The 12,595-nt window shown below is 41.7% G+C and overlaps 1 protein-coding gene across 5 annotated transcripts in view; it reads right to left on the bottom strand.

Annotated features, from left to right (window-relative positions):
- The window catches only part of BICDL1 (BICD family like cargo adaptor 1), a 70,513-nt gene that overhangs the window by 23,106 nt on the left and 34,812 nt on the right, over positions 1-12,595 (bottom strand). For all 5 annotated transcript variants that reach the window (XR_014002942.1, XM_081174887.1, XM_081174888.1 and 2 more), the window contains one exon: positions 9,289-9,435. Coding sequence is in view for 4 of the 5 variants with exons in the window: in XM_081174887.1 (XP_081031013.1) it covers positions 9,289-9,435 (147 nt within the window). In the remaining variant the exon portion in view is untranslated. The remainder of the gene's footprint in view (positions 1-9,288; positions 9,436-12,595) is intronic.

The raw sequence follows: 12,595 nt of genomic DNA, 5'->3' as shown, positions 1-12,595 counted from the left end.
TGTGATGTATGCATAATGTTTCTGGGGGTGGTCCTGATCTAGAGAAGGGGAATTTCAAAAGTCTTTATAAGGCCTTGCAGGCCATTGTTCTGGGTCCTCTTCCTCTCCTGCGTGTGAGGGGAGTACCCTGTTGCAACAGATCAATAAAGATCAAGCTTACTAGCTGCTTTGCTTCTCAATATTCTCTGGTTGGCCTCTGTTATTTTCTCCTACCAATAGGGAACCTATGTAAGGACTCTATATGGGCTCTTGGATACCCCATAAGGGAAAAGGGCAGATTTTTATTTACAACAGATGGCGACCACGCACGAAGGGACTTTTGGTTACCCGGATTCTGGAAACGAGGAAGGACTGGTTATCCAGCGCGCACCAGGCAGTTTGCCAGGAGGAATAACCAGTCTTCCATCGGTCCCAGGGTCTGGCAATAACTTGGAGTTCAGCGGGGCTAACCAGAGGAAGCAAATCTTGATCAGGCCGGCCTTAAACAATCAGTCAAGACATCGTGGGATCACCAGGAACAGAGCATGCGGAAGTGAGTATTAAGTAGGAAACACGGGTAGTGGGTTGGGGTCTCTAAACCACAGCAACCAAAATTCTTTAATTCTTCCTTTCCCCTTCAAAAAAAAAAATTTCTACTTTCTCTCCTCCTTTCTGTCCCCTCAATCTCAACACCAGCCCTAGCCCTTCGGAGTAGGCCCAGGCAAAAGTTGTGTGTGACTTCTTTCATTTCCCTTCTACAGTCTATATGCCGACCTATTCCTTCGGAGTTTTGCCCAGAAAAAGGTCGTGCTTTTTCTTCTGTACTGAAAACTATAACTCCCAGGTGTAGCCGCACCTCTGCCATGGCGATCTTTGTTAGAGATGACCTGTGAGCAGAGAAAGCAAGGGCACCTGATTCCTTTCCTTCTTTGTCATTTCTGAGTCCCAATCTGGCACTGCGCCATGCAAGCGTCCAGTAGGGAACTTTCAGGTTAGATTGTAAGAGGCAGGAGGTTGCTGTGGGCTCCCTGGCTGAGTAATGACCAAAGGGGGGGGGGTTGAGATCGCTGACCGCACTGTTAGCTTAGTAGCCAGGAAAGGCCAACAGCTGTACCAGCCTAGTAAGTCAGGCCAGACGAACGGCGGTGTGTCACAGTACAAATTCTCGGAGTTGTCCAAATTGAGTGTACTGTGGGTTATTTATTGTGTTTCCTGAAAAGTGGGGATAAAACCCTGACTGCAGTATAAAAGTAAAAGCTAGCGCTATTAAAATTGAAAATGGGTGCACCTCAGTCAAAAGAAAAATAGTCCCCAGACCCCTGGCATGAAAGAAGCCCAGTTGGTGCTTACTTCCCGCCTGGACTCTGACAGTCCCCTTCAATTTGTGTTTAGGAAACGTTTTTCCTGTGTTTAAATTGTACTTAGGTAACATCCAGCAGCTGCTTATCTTAAATGTGCCATCTAAAATAAAAATGCAAGCTTGCTCCAAATTCTAAATCTAAGGAAGCCATGTTGAACCTTATCAGTCTTAAAAACAAGACAAAATGGAGAATGAAGTGTGCAAATGTTTGTTATTTGAGAGAGGCTCTAAAAGAGAGTTTTTCTCCCAAGTGGTAAAATCCTGTATACGTGCTACTTGTGTTCTGAAAGGAGGATTACCCCACCTCCTTTCTCTAGTTTCAGTGGGGAGGGTGATTTTAAGTCTAATGGTAAATGATGTTGTGTTGTAACTTTTGAGTTTGTGAGTACACCTGTGTTCCAGTCTAAGTTAACCTAATGTTTCTGCTGCAAAAGCCTAGTTGAGCCAACTGCTCTCTCAAGCTAAAATGCAGTGTATGTATTTCATTAAGCATATGCCTATGAAAGTATGGTGTTCCTTCTAAGAAAAATATCTGAGTCCAGTTTTAACTTTGATCTGGTTGGACAGAAGAGTTATTGTAAGGCTCCTGGTATCAGTCTCTATAAGACGTCCTGGCCTCTTTTCTTAGAAAATGCCCCCCCTTGTTTCACTCTGTCTCTTTCAGTTTTTTTCCCCCTTCTCCTTCTTATTCTGTGCCAGGTAAATTTACTCCCGAGTAAGCTTCCTTTAAAGGAAACTGCAAAGGGGGGGGGCATAGATTAGGCTTACTATTCCTCTGCAAGTTCAGGAAAAATTGTCACTTTTGTATTCCTTTTAAATCAAATCTATGGCTGTTTTAACTATGCTTTATAAGAGATCCTCTCCCTATCTTAGGAAAAATGTTCACTTCAGTCTTTAAAGATAATTTATCTAGGAACTTTCACTCTTTAGTCTAAGGAAGTAAACACTCACTCAAACTAGCTTCAAGATCTGCTAAAAGGGTTGGGTACTTTTATTTTCCTCTTCCTTAGTACATGATAGGTGCATGGCTTGTGGTCTCTTCCCCAGTTGTGTCTGTGTACATAAGTATGTGTGTGTTTCTGGTAGTACAAATCTTGCTATGAACCCTGTATTTTAGGGTTGGACTAGATGACCCCAGGTCCCTTTCAACTTTCCCAATTTGTGGCTGATGAGTTGAAATCCAGCCCAGATTTGCTCTTTGTTTTTAAAGGTGAGAGGTGAATGTGTGTGTTTCTGGTAGTACAAATCTTGCTATAAACCCTGTATTTTAGGGTTGGACTAGATGACCCCAGGTCCCTTTCAACTTTCCCAATTTGTGGCTGATGTGTTGAAATTCAGCCCAGATTTGCTCAAATCTTGCTATGAAACCTGTATTTTAGGGTTGGACTAGATGACCCCAGGTCCCTTTCAACTTTCCCAATTTGTGGCTGATGAGTTGAAATTCAGCCCAGATTTGCTCTTTGTTTTTTTAAAAGGTGTGAGGTGAAGCCATGATGTTTGAAGCAGAACTGGTGATATCAGGCAGTTGAGTGATTACAGTATTTATCATTTTGTCTACTATTAAAAAAAAAAATCAAACTTAAAAGTCTATTAAAAGTTTAAGCACATAAAAATTCATATAGTCAAGTAGAATGCGCCTTGACCAATCCTGTAAATAAAGGGGCAGTAAAATTTGTCTGCAAATGGTAAGGCTGAAATGACTGAGAATGTTTAAAAAAAAATAATAATAAAGAAAGAAAAAATCCTATGAATTCTGATCCTCTGGCCATTTTCCCCATATATAAGGGCGTGGCATTGTTCCGCGAATGGCCAGAGGGATATTAGCCCTTTCCTGTACATAAAGGAAGCAGTCTCAGTTTGCTTGGGCTGAAATTGCTAGCTTTGAGTTTCTCTTTTTTGTTTAAAATCAAACCCTGTTTTCAAAATCTACTCCTTACCCTTCCCTTCCCTTATTCAAATGGTAATTGAGCCAAAAGATGCAACATTTTCAATGGTATAAAAGGTTTGCTGAGGCATGAACTCTGCACATGCACAGAGGCTAGATCAGCTTAAAAAAGAGAGGGGGGGAGAGAGAAGGTTTGGAGAGCAGTGTGCTGCAGGGAGAAACCTTTCCAAATAGCCATTGAGGGAAATCACCCTTAATGTGTTTTGCTCCAGGGGCTACTTAATACAAAAGAGTTAAGTACTGGACATGCCAAATTCTTTTCACAGGTAAATATCAAAGCACTCCCACTGTGAGTTCCTCTCTTGAGTAGATTTTATAACAGTTTGTGTGTGTGTGTGTGTGTGTGTGTGTGTGTATATGCCTATGCATTTTAGGAACAGCATTTCCTGACAGATCTCTCACATGAAATAATTTTCCCTTTCAACAGGTGTGTATATGCCTATGCATTTTAGGAACAGCATTTCCTGACAGACCTCTCACATGAAATAATTTTTCCTTTTAACAGAGTGTCCTTTCTTTTCTCCCACAGCACAAATGATAATGAGGGGATGCAAACAGTGATTTAAATACTCTATAAAAAGTAATTGCATTTGTTTTTCCTTTTGTCTTTCTTCACTTAAAGCCAAACAGTCACTTTCTTTCTGTTCAGCAAAACAAGTCTGAATCCCTGCTATATTGGTTGATTTCTTTCTCTTTGTGGCTTTGACATTTTTTTAGGTTACAAATAATCTGTTTTCGTTTATTAAGTTCGTTTTATCAGTTCTTCCATTATATATATGAAATTAATCGAAGCACAACCAAACATTGTTTGTGGAATGGTATTTGTTTACCTTTTTGCCTGAGCATTTCTTATTAATTCTGTCATTTTGGCTAGTGCAAGTTATTTGCACAACTTTAAAATTGCCATTCATTTTTTCTTGGTATTAACTCATTTCCCAGTATTAACATTACAGCTGATGATGTTACATCAAGAAACACTTTTATTTTCATTTGGGATGTTAGAATGCCAAAACAGATTACTTCAGGTTACTTATTAATTGTGTGTCTTAGCATTTATTTATTTTTGGTTCCTCATAGCTCATTTTGTGTGTTTGTGTTTTACTTTGGGGACATGTTCATCACATGTTGAAAGTCAGTCTCATGAAGTTCTTTTATTGGATAGCACATGGTGAATTTTAAGTTTTCCCCATTGTTTTCCCATTTTTTTTCAGTCCAGTAGTAATATGTGTGGTTTTGATAATATCTTTGTACTATTTCATAATAGTTATTTTCTGAATCTGATGTCTTTGTGTCAAGTCCATTTTCATCTAACTGGTAATCTAATTTTTTGCTTTCTTTTTATTTTTTAACCTTTCTTGTATTTTTTACAGTTCTCTTTCTCTACATGTGGAGTAATTTTTTATTAAGTGAAAGAAAGCAAACAAACTTAGCAGATAATAACAGTAATTATATGGAAATGTGATAATAAATAATAATAAATAATACATTTTATTTATATCCTGCCCTCCCCAGCCGAAGCTGGGCTCAAGGCGGCTAACAACAATCAAAATAGTCCAATAATGATAATGAATAAAATGTTTAATCCACTAAAATTGTTATTATTTGCAGCTTCCCATGGAAACTGGAGGACATCCTTTTTGCCTTTTGCCCCTTTGATGTCTAACTGTGTTTTTAAGTCACCCCAAAACCCTGCCCCTTACAGGATATCACTTCTACAGATGTGCAATGATGAGCAGCAACAACCCCTCAACTCAGTCAACCCATCACAAGACCAGCAACAACAGAGTTTTCAAAGTGCCCACAGCTATCTCTTTCAAAGGATATAGACTGAGGGGGGAGTGGGGCTGACAAAGGGGGGAGGAGTTTAATTACAAAAGGACATTTTCTCACTCTTGAACCTCAAGCCTCTGTGCTCCAGGATTCAAAAGATACATGCGTAAAAGATCACAATTGTGTCAAGATATGCAACTGATATTTAATTAGTTTGTTTTGTATTATGTGTTATTATGTAAGAATGTTGAAATGAGTCTGACAGTGTGATTTCCACAAAGGGGGGGGGCAATTTTTGTGTGTAACTGTTTTTATGTTTAATGTCTTATTCCTTACACACCAGTGGAGAATTCTCATGCATTTTATACTTTCCAATAGCTCACACTATTGTGTAGTCCAATGTTTAGATAACCACAATTCGTTGTCCCACCTGGCACTATGCCAACCTTCCCTACCCATTTTAAAAAAATGTGCTAAAACTTGCTTTACCAAGGAGAAGCTTCTAAGAAACATGAAGGTGGATATGCTTTGGTTTAGCAGGAATGATCCCTTATAGACTTAAATTGACTTATTTGGACAACTGCCCTTGTTAAGAATGGTTTTCTTTTAACAGATTGGTTTGAAGAGTTGAGAACCATGGGGCAAGATAAATTCAAATTGGACTCAGTTCGAATTGGGCAAGTGTATCCAGGCTGCAATTAGCTTTTGGTCCTTTAAGTGCAAGTGAGCAACTTCCCATTGTGCGAGTGCAAGACCACAGCCTATAATAAAATCCCATAGCTAAAGGCCAAGGCGAAGACCTCTCCCTCACGAGATGCCCAAAACCTGTGCCAGCTATGGTGAATGCCAGGCGACATGGTTAAATGAAAGCCCTGAGGGGATTCAACAGAAGGGATGTGTTGCTGTAGCACTATGTCAGTGTGAGACCACAGAAGAGCTACCTTGACACCTGAGAACACAAAAATGGCGGGGGGGGGGAAGCAAACTGCACTTTTCAGTCATTAGTGGACCTTACCTTCCTGCTAGGTGTAAAGCATAGAACACTATTGAGTAAATGGTCTCTCCCAAAGTGTTAGAATGCCACAAGTAATTTAGTAGCAAAACGCAACATGTGTTATTTTTATGATATATTTATACAAACACATCCATTTACAACATACGATGTTATTATTTGTGGGGCAAAAATTTTTAAGAAAAATTCTAGCCCCAAAGGGGGGAATATTGTGATAGGAATTTTATGGTTTTAGATATATAGTAATGTTCATAACTGCACATACATAGATCAGCACAGGAACCATTTTGATTCCTAAACTGACCAAATCCTTTCTCTGCAAGGTTAAAAATGGAAAAGCCTCCCCATTGTCTCTTCCTTTAATCTGTGTTTGAATAAGGTGTGAGCCTGTGACCTGGCCCAGGAAATAAGTATTTTAGCACTACAAAAGAATGGCCAGGCTCCCCAGAAAATCCAATCAAGTAACCTGCTAGACAGGAGATAAACAAGGACAAGAGAAAAACAACATTTAAATTTCTGTGATGGAGGTGGGATGTATCTGAGGGGTGGTCTTAGGTTACACCCCTTCTGTGATGTATGCATAATGTTTCTGGGGGTGGTCCTGATCTAGAGAAGGGGAATTTCAAAAGTCTTTATAAGGCCTTGCAGGCCATTGTTCTGGGTCCTCTTCCTCTCCTGCGTGTGAGGGGAGTACCCTGTTGCAACAGATCAATAAAGATCAAGCTTACTAGCTGCTTTGCTTCTCAATATTCTCTGGTTGGCCTCTGTTATTTTCTCCTACCAATAGGGAACCTATGTAAGGACTCTATATGGGCTCTTGGATACCCCATAAGGGAAAAGGGCAGATTTTTATTTACAACAATTCACAACATTGTGTTTCTGTTTTTAGGTAAACAATTAAAAAAACATAAATGAGGCTTCTACAACACAATCCTACATGTCTTTTAAAAACATTGCACAGCTCCAAAACAGCTCAAATGCCGTTTATTTCAGTCTGTTTTTTTATTCACTGTTGTTTTTATTCATTGCTAATGTTTTAACAGCTATTGTTCATGTTTAAGAGAGAATAATGTGGTTTTAACTGGATGATCATACCCTTTTGTTTAATCATCATTATTGTATTTTACAAAGTTTTAAGCTGTATCCAGTTAATCTTACTCAGAGTAGACTCATTAAAAATAATGGGCATGGCTGCCTTGGATCCATTAATTTCAGCGAGTCCCACTTAGGTTGGATAGAAAGCTTTGCATGCTGCTTCGAAGGGACAATTAAACACTAAGAGACAGAAAATACCATATTTTTCCATGTATAAGACTAGCCTTTTCCCCTAAAAAATAATGACAAAAATTAGGGGGCGTCTTATACACGGATACATCTCCCCCCCATTTTCTTAAACCTGAGTCCCCCAAAATAAGGGGCGTCTTATACATGGGGGCGTCTTATAGATGGAAAAATACGGTAAATTGGGCACATAAACAAATCAATGCTACACATAATAAATATAACTCAATACAATTTTAATGCATATTTTATATTCTCTGTAAACCACTTTAGAGGTTATAGTTACTGTTCAGTGAGAATGGCAGACGAAGGTGATTGACTACATGGGACTGGCTGAGATGACTGGCAGAATCCGAGACCAAGGAAAAGAGACGGTGGAGGAAGATTGGAAGAAATTTAAAGTCTATCTTAAGAACTATTATAAAATAAATGAGTGCTAAAATGCCAAGGTTAGGGAAATTAAGAGGTTACAGCTGTATTGATTTGGTAAAAGACAGGAGGAGTAAAAGGTTAATTGGTTAAATTCTGAAGTGAGGATTTGCTGGAAGAAATTTGAAAACAGGGATGCAGAAAGGGAAGGTATGGGGAAGTCGGAGAAACAGGGTTCAAGAAAAGAAGGTTTTGAAATTTTACATGTTTATGTGTTTGTTTGTTATTGTATTGTGTATTGTTTCTGTTAAATATGTGTTAAAAAACCAATAAAAATCATTATTAAAAAAATATATAGTTACTGTTCAGTGGCATAAACGTTTTTGTGAAGTATAATAATAAACTAAAATACATGTTTTCTGAACAGGAAGTCCCACTGAATTCAATGGGGCTCACTACCAGGGAAGCAGGGATTGCAGCAGCAGCTTTCGAGAATATGCAGCAGGGAAGGGGAATCTGTAGCCCTCCAGATTTCATTGGAGTTCAGCTCCCATTAACTCCGACCCACGTGGTGAATGGTCAAGAATGATGGGAGCTGTAGTCCAGGGACATCTGGCGGGCCATGGGCTCCCCTTTCCTCCCACTGATGACATACTGGTTCCTAGTGTTAACGGAGAAATCTGAGGGCTCCCTTGGACAAAAAACAAGGACACCAGCCAGGAATACCAGAGCAAAACAGCAGCCAGTAGGCTTGGTCTTTATTGAAGATTGTGAGACAGAACTCCCACCTGCCACAAGGTGGTACAAGATGGAGGCCCCGAACAAAAGAGCCCCCAAACTTTTATTAGTTGCTAATCCCCATGTTACAACCCCCAAACTACATCACTCATACATCACGGTTACATCATGGAAGGGGAGGTCTGGTGGCAGTAATCTGAGCATCCTGGACCCTGCCTCATGTTCCCCTTGCCCCCCACCAAACACCCATCAAGTCTAACAAAAGAGATATTTACATTTCCCAGTAAATTAATCAAGTCAATCACACCCTTTTGCCTTCATCTGGGTTTGTTAATTCTGGAATGGCTACCTGTCTGGCACTCGGGTATCAGGATGCCAGGGATTATCACTCAGGCAGCGGGGTTGCTGAGTAGCTGAGCTCACGTGTCTATATGAATTTCTGAAGTTTTCCCAGTGAGCCAGTACATAGAGACATTTATCAGTGAATTGTTACATTTGGTATCGTGCAGCAAAGGCCCTTTGAATAGATAGGAAGAAACTGTGATGAAGTGTTTTGTAGGGACAAATCACAAAAGTCACAAAAGTGCTGGTTTTGGTAGTGGGCTGCATGTGCATGATATCTGCTGGAGGGGCAACTCCCCCCAAACCTATACATAAATTCCTGAAACACTAGTAAAAGTCCAATATTCAGGTTGCTCAAGCCTCACAATGTTACCTTCCTGTTCCCAAACTGGTGATCTGGCAGCATCGCTCAATCATAATAATAATATTTTAAATCAGTCCCTTCCTTCCAGCTGTCTCCCCCCTTTCCCCAAGCCCCTGTTCCCCCCATACCTGCAGGTCCTTCTCGTGACTCTGCCGCTCCAAAATCAACACGCGATCTTGAAGCTCCTCCACCGTCCCCTGAAGAAGGTTGTTTTCTTCCATCATGGCACTCAGCCGACGCTCCAGCTCATGCTTCCTATCCGTAAGCATCTTAATCTGAAAGCGGAGGAAGGGGGGGAGGAAAAGGAACCCCCAAAGTAAGTCTCAAGAGTTTGCGATTTCCCAGTCTGGAGAGAATGAGAACTCGGCCAGGTGTAGAGAAGGAGAGAAATGAATGCAAAATCTAGCTGCACCTGTAGTCAAAAGAGGAGTCCGCTTTCCCCCTGGCCAGAAACTTGTCTGGAGAGGCAAGAAAGAGAGAGTGTGGGGGAGGAATTTAAACTCTTAGAGAGCTGGAATGTGGGTTGCCAGGCAAAGGAGGAGGGAGGGAAGGAGGGAAGCCAGGCCGCTGTGTTCTCTGGAATTCCCAAGAGAGATAAAAACGCCAGGAAAGGACGCCTTGCCCCTCTCTCAGTCTGCTCACGGAGCACCTTGCTTACACCTTCAAAGCACAAACAGATTTGTTTATGCAACTGCTTTCCACACTGGGCCTTTCCCCCTTTTTCTTTTAGGTAGTCAAATGTGGGGGAATTTCCATGGTCTGGATTCCAGGTACCTAAACAGCCCCGTCAGATTTGGGGAAGAGGCCTTCTTGCTGCTTCAGGCCAAAGACTGTTGCTTCTTTTCTTTTACTTTTACGCCAATATCTATTTGAACTCCTCCAAGGACTTTAATGCAGTTCAAATAGATATTGAACTCCACCAAGGACTTTTAAGGGACGCGGGTGGCGCTGTGGGCTAAACCACAGAACCTAGGACTTGCCGATCAGAAGGTTGCGGTTCGAATCCCCGCAACGGGGTGAGCTCCCATTGCTCGGTCCCTGCTCCTGCCAACCTAGCAGTTCGAAAGCACATCAAAGTGCAAGTAGATAAATAGGTACCGCTCTGGCGGGAAGGTAAACGGCGTTTCTGTGCGCTGCTCTGGTTCGTCAGAAGCGGCTTAGTCATGCTGGCCACATGACCTGGAAGCTGTACGCCGACTCCCTCGGCCAATAAAGCGAGATGAGCACCGCAACCCCAGAGTCAGTCACGACTGGACCTAATGGTCAGGGGTCCCTTTACCTTTACCTTTAAGGACTTTAAAGTACAGTGGTACCTCGGGTTAAGTACTTAATTCATTCCGGAGGTTCGTTCTTAACCTGAAACTGTTCTTAACCTGAGGTACCACTTTAGCTAATGGGGCCTCCCGCCGCCGCCCGATTTCTGTTCTCATCCTGAAGCAAAGTTCTTAACCTGAGGTATTGTTTCTGGATTAGCGGAGTCTGTAACCTGAAGTGTCTGTAACCCGAGGTACTACTGTAGTGTGCATGGTTCACCCCTCCCCCTTTTCCCCATTGTGTCTTGACAACAACCCTGTGAGGTAGGTTAGACTGAAAGATCGACTGGTTCAAAGTCACCCATGGAGTGGAGATTTGAGCTCTCCTTTTCTCCAAGCAATTCAAAACAGAGAACATATTTCTCCCCTACCCAAATCAAATTCTCAGAGGTTCCGTACAATAAAATCCCCCATCAAAACCTGCAGCTAACACTTAGGTTAATGCTGTATAATGTTCACGAATCCTCACTGTGTGTTGCAGAAACTCATTTTTATATCCATAGAAGCTGAGAGGGAAGGCAATTGGCCCAAGGTCAATCGGTGAGGTTCACAGCTGTGTGGGGATTTGAACCTGGGTCCCCCCAGTCCATGGCCAGCACTTCAACTGAGGGGTCGCCATTGTGGTGCCCTCCAGATTTCCCCACTCTGTAACTCCTGTTAAGTTGTGGGTGAACATATCAGATGACACAGCGATTCTTCAAACAGCTCTTGTTTATTCACAGGCCAGAACAGAACTGAACTGAAGGGTTCAGCCAGCCTGATTATATACAGCTCCACTACAACGCAACTGTAACCACTTTCTGTAACTATCCAATCACTGAACGTCACTTTCAATCCCTTATTTGCATATGTGGACCTGAGTGATAACTATCTACAATATCCCCCTGCTGGCCCAGTGTGGGAACTTCAGTACATAACAACTCCCATAATATCTGACCATTGGCCATGCTGGCTGGGGTTGATGGGAGCTGGAGTCCAACAACATCTGGAGGGCACCAGGTTGGCTACCCGTGTTCTAACCATTACATTACCCTGGCTCATTTACCAGCAACAGCCACCAAGTTGCCTCTGGAAGCTCACAAGTGGACCCCTTTCTTCTATTTGTCCCCAAGCACCCAGTATTCAGAGATTCCAGTGTGGTACATAAACATTTATAGATCTCACATTAATTTAGGTATAATACAGTCTATTTATTTTCTTTGAACAAATTACACTGAGATTTACTATTGATTGTTATTCAGTTTCCCCTCTCTAAATGTATATTATTATTTATTTTACTATTATTATATAAAAGAATAATTTTTTTAAAAAAAGTAAAACTCAGTACTGTAAAAAAAAGAGAGAAAAGATCCCTCTCTCTGTTAAAAAGCTTTAATTTAATGTTTAAATTGTCAATGGTTTGTAGTGGAATGATTGCATTTTGTGACTGTTGCAGCTAAGTCAGCTTGGAAATCCCAATATGTGTCTGTGTGCACCATATTCAATCAAAGCCCAGAACCTGAACCAGTTCTGGGCAATTCCTAGTCAGATTTGGCTGGGTTGGGTTGACACAACCCCAGATCACTCCCATGGGGGCACCTGGTTGGTCACTGTGAGAAAAAGATGCTGGAGTAGTTTGTTCTCATCCAGCAAGGCTATTCCTATGTAGATATGCTCCGACAGGCACATGATGTGAAGGAATTGCCTTTGTCAAAACAATGAAGAGTCTTGTGGCATCTTAAAAACTACTCTGAAGATTTTTGTTGTTGTTCAAGGATGGTATACCTCAAGGTCAGTCACAGGGTGTTCTTGGAAAGTTTCAATGTCCCCACACTGGTTTGGGGCTATTGCTGTTTCTAAAATAAATTTTGGGTCCATTTATTCTGTTGCATAAAAGGGACGCGGGTGGCGCTGTGGGTTCGAATCCCCGCAACGGGGTGAGCTCCCATTGCTCGGTCCCTGCTCCTGCCAACCTAGCAGTTTGAAAGCATGTCAAAGAGCAAGTAGATAAATAGGTACCACTCCAGCGGGAAGGTAAACGGTGTTTCCGTGCATTGCTCTAGTTCGCCAGAAGCGGCTTAGTCATGCTGGCCACATGACCTGGAAGCTGTATGCCGGCTCCCTCAGCCAATAAAGCGAGATG

Source organism: Podarcis bocagei (assembly GCF_964188305.1).
Source record: "Podarcis bocagei genome assembly, chromosome: 16".
NCBI classification, from domain to species: domain Eukaryota; kingdom Metazoa; phylum Chordata; class Lepidosauria; order Squamata; family Lacertidae; genus Podarcis; species Podarcis bocagei.
Note: the sequence above shows the minus strand (reverse complement) of the source record. Positions and strands in the feature narration are given on the sequence as shown.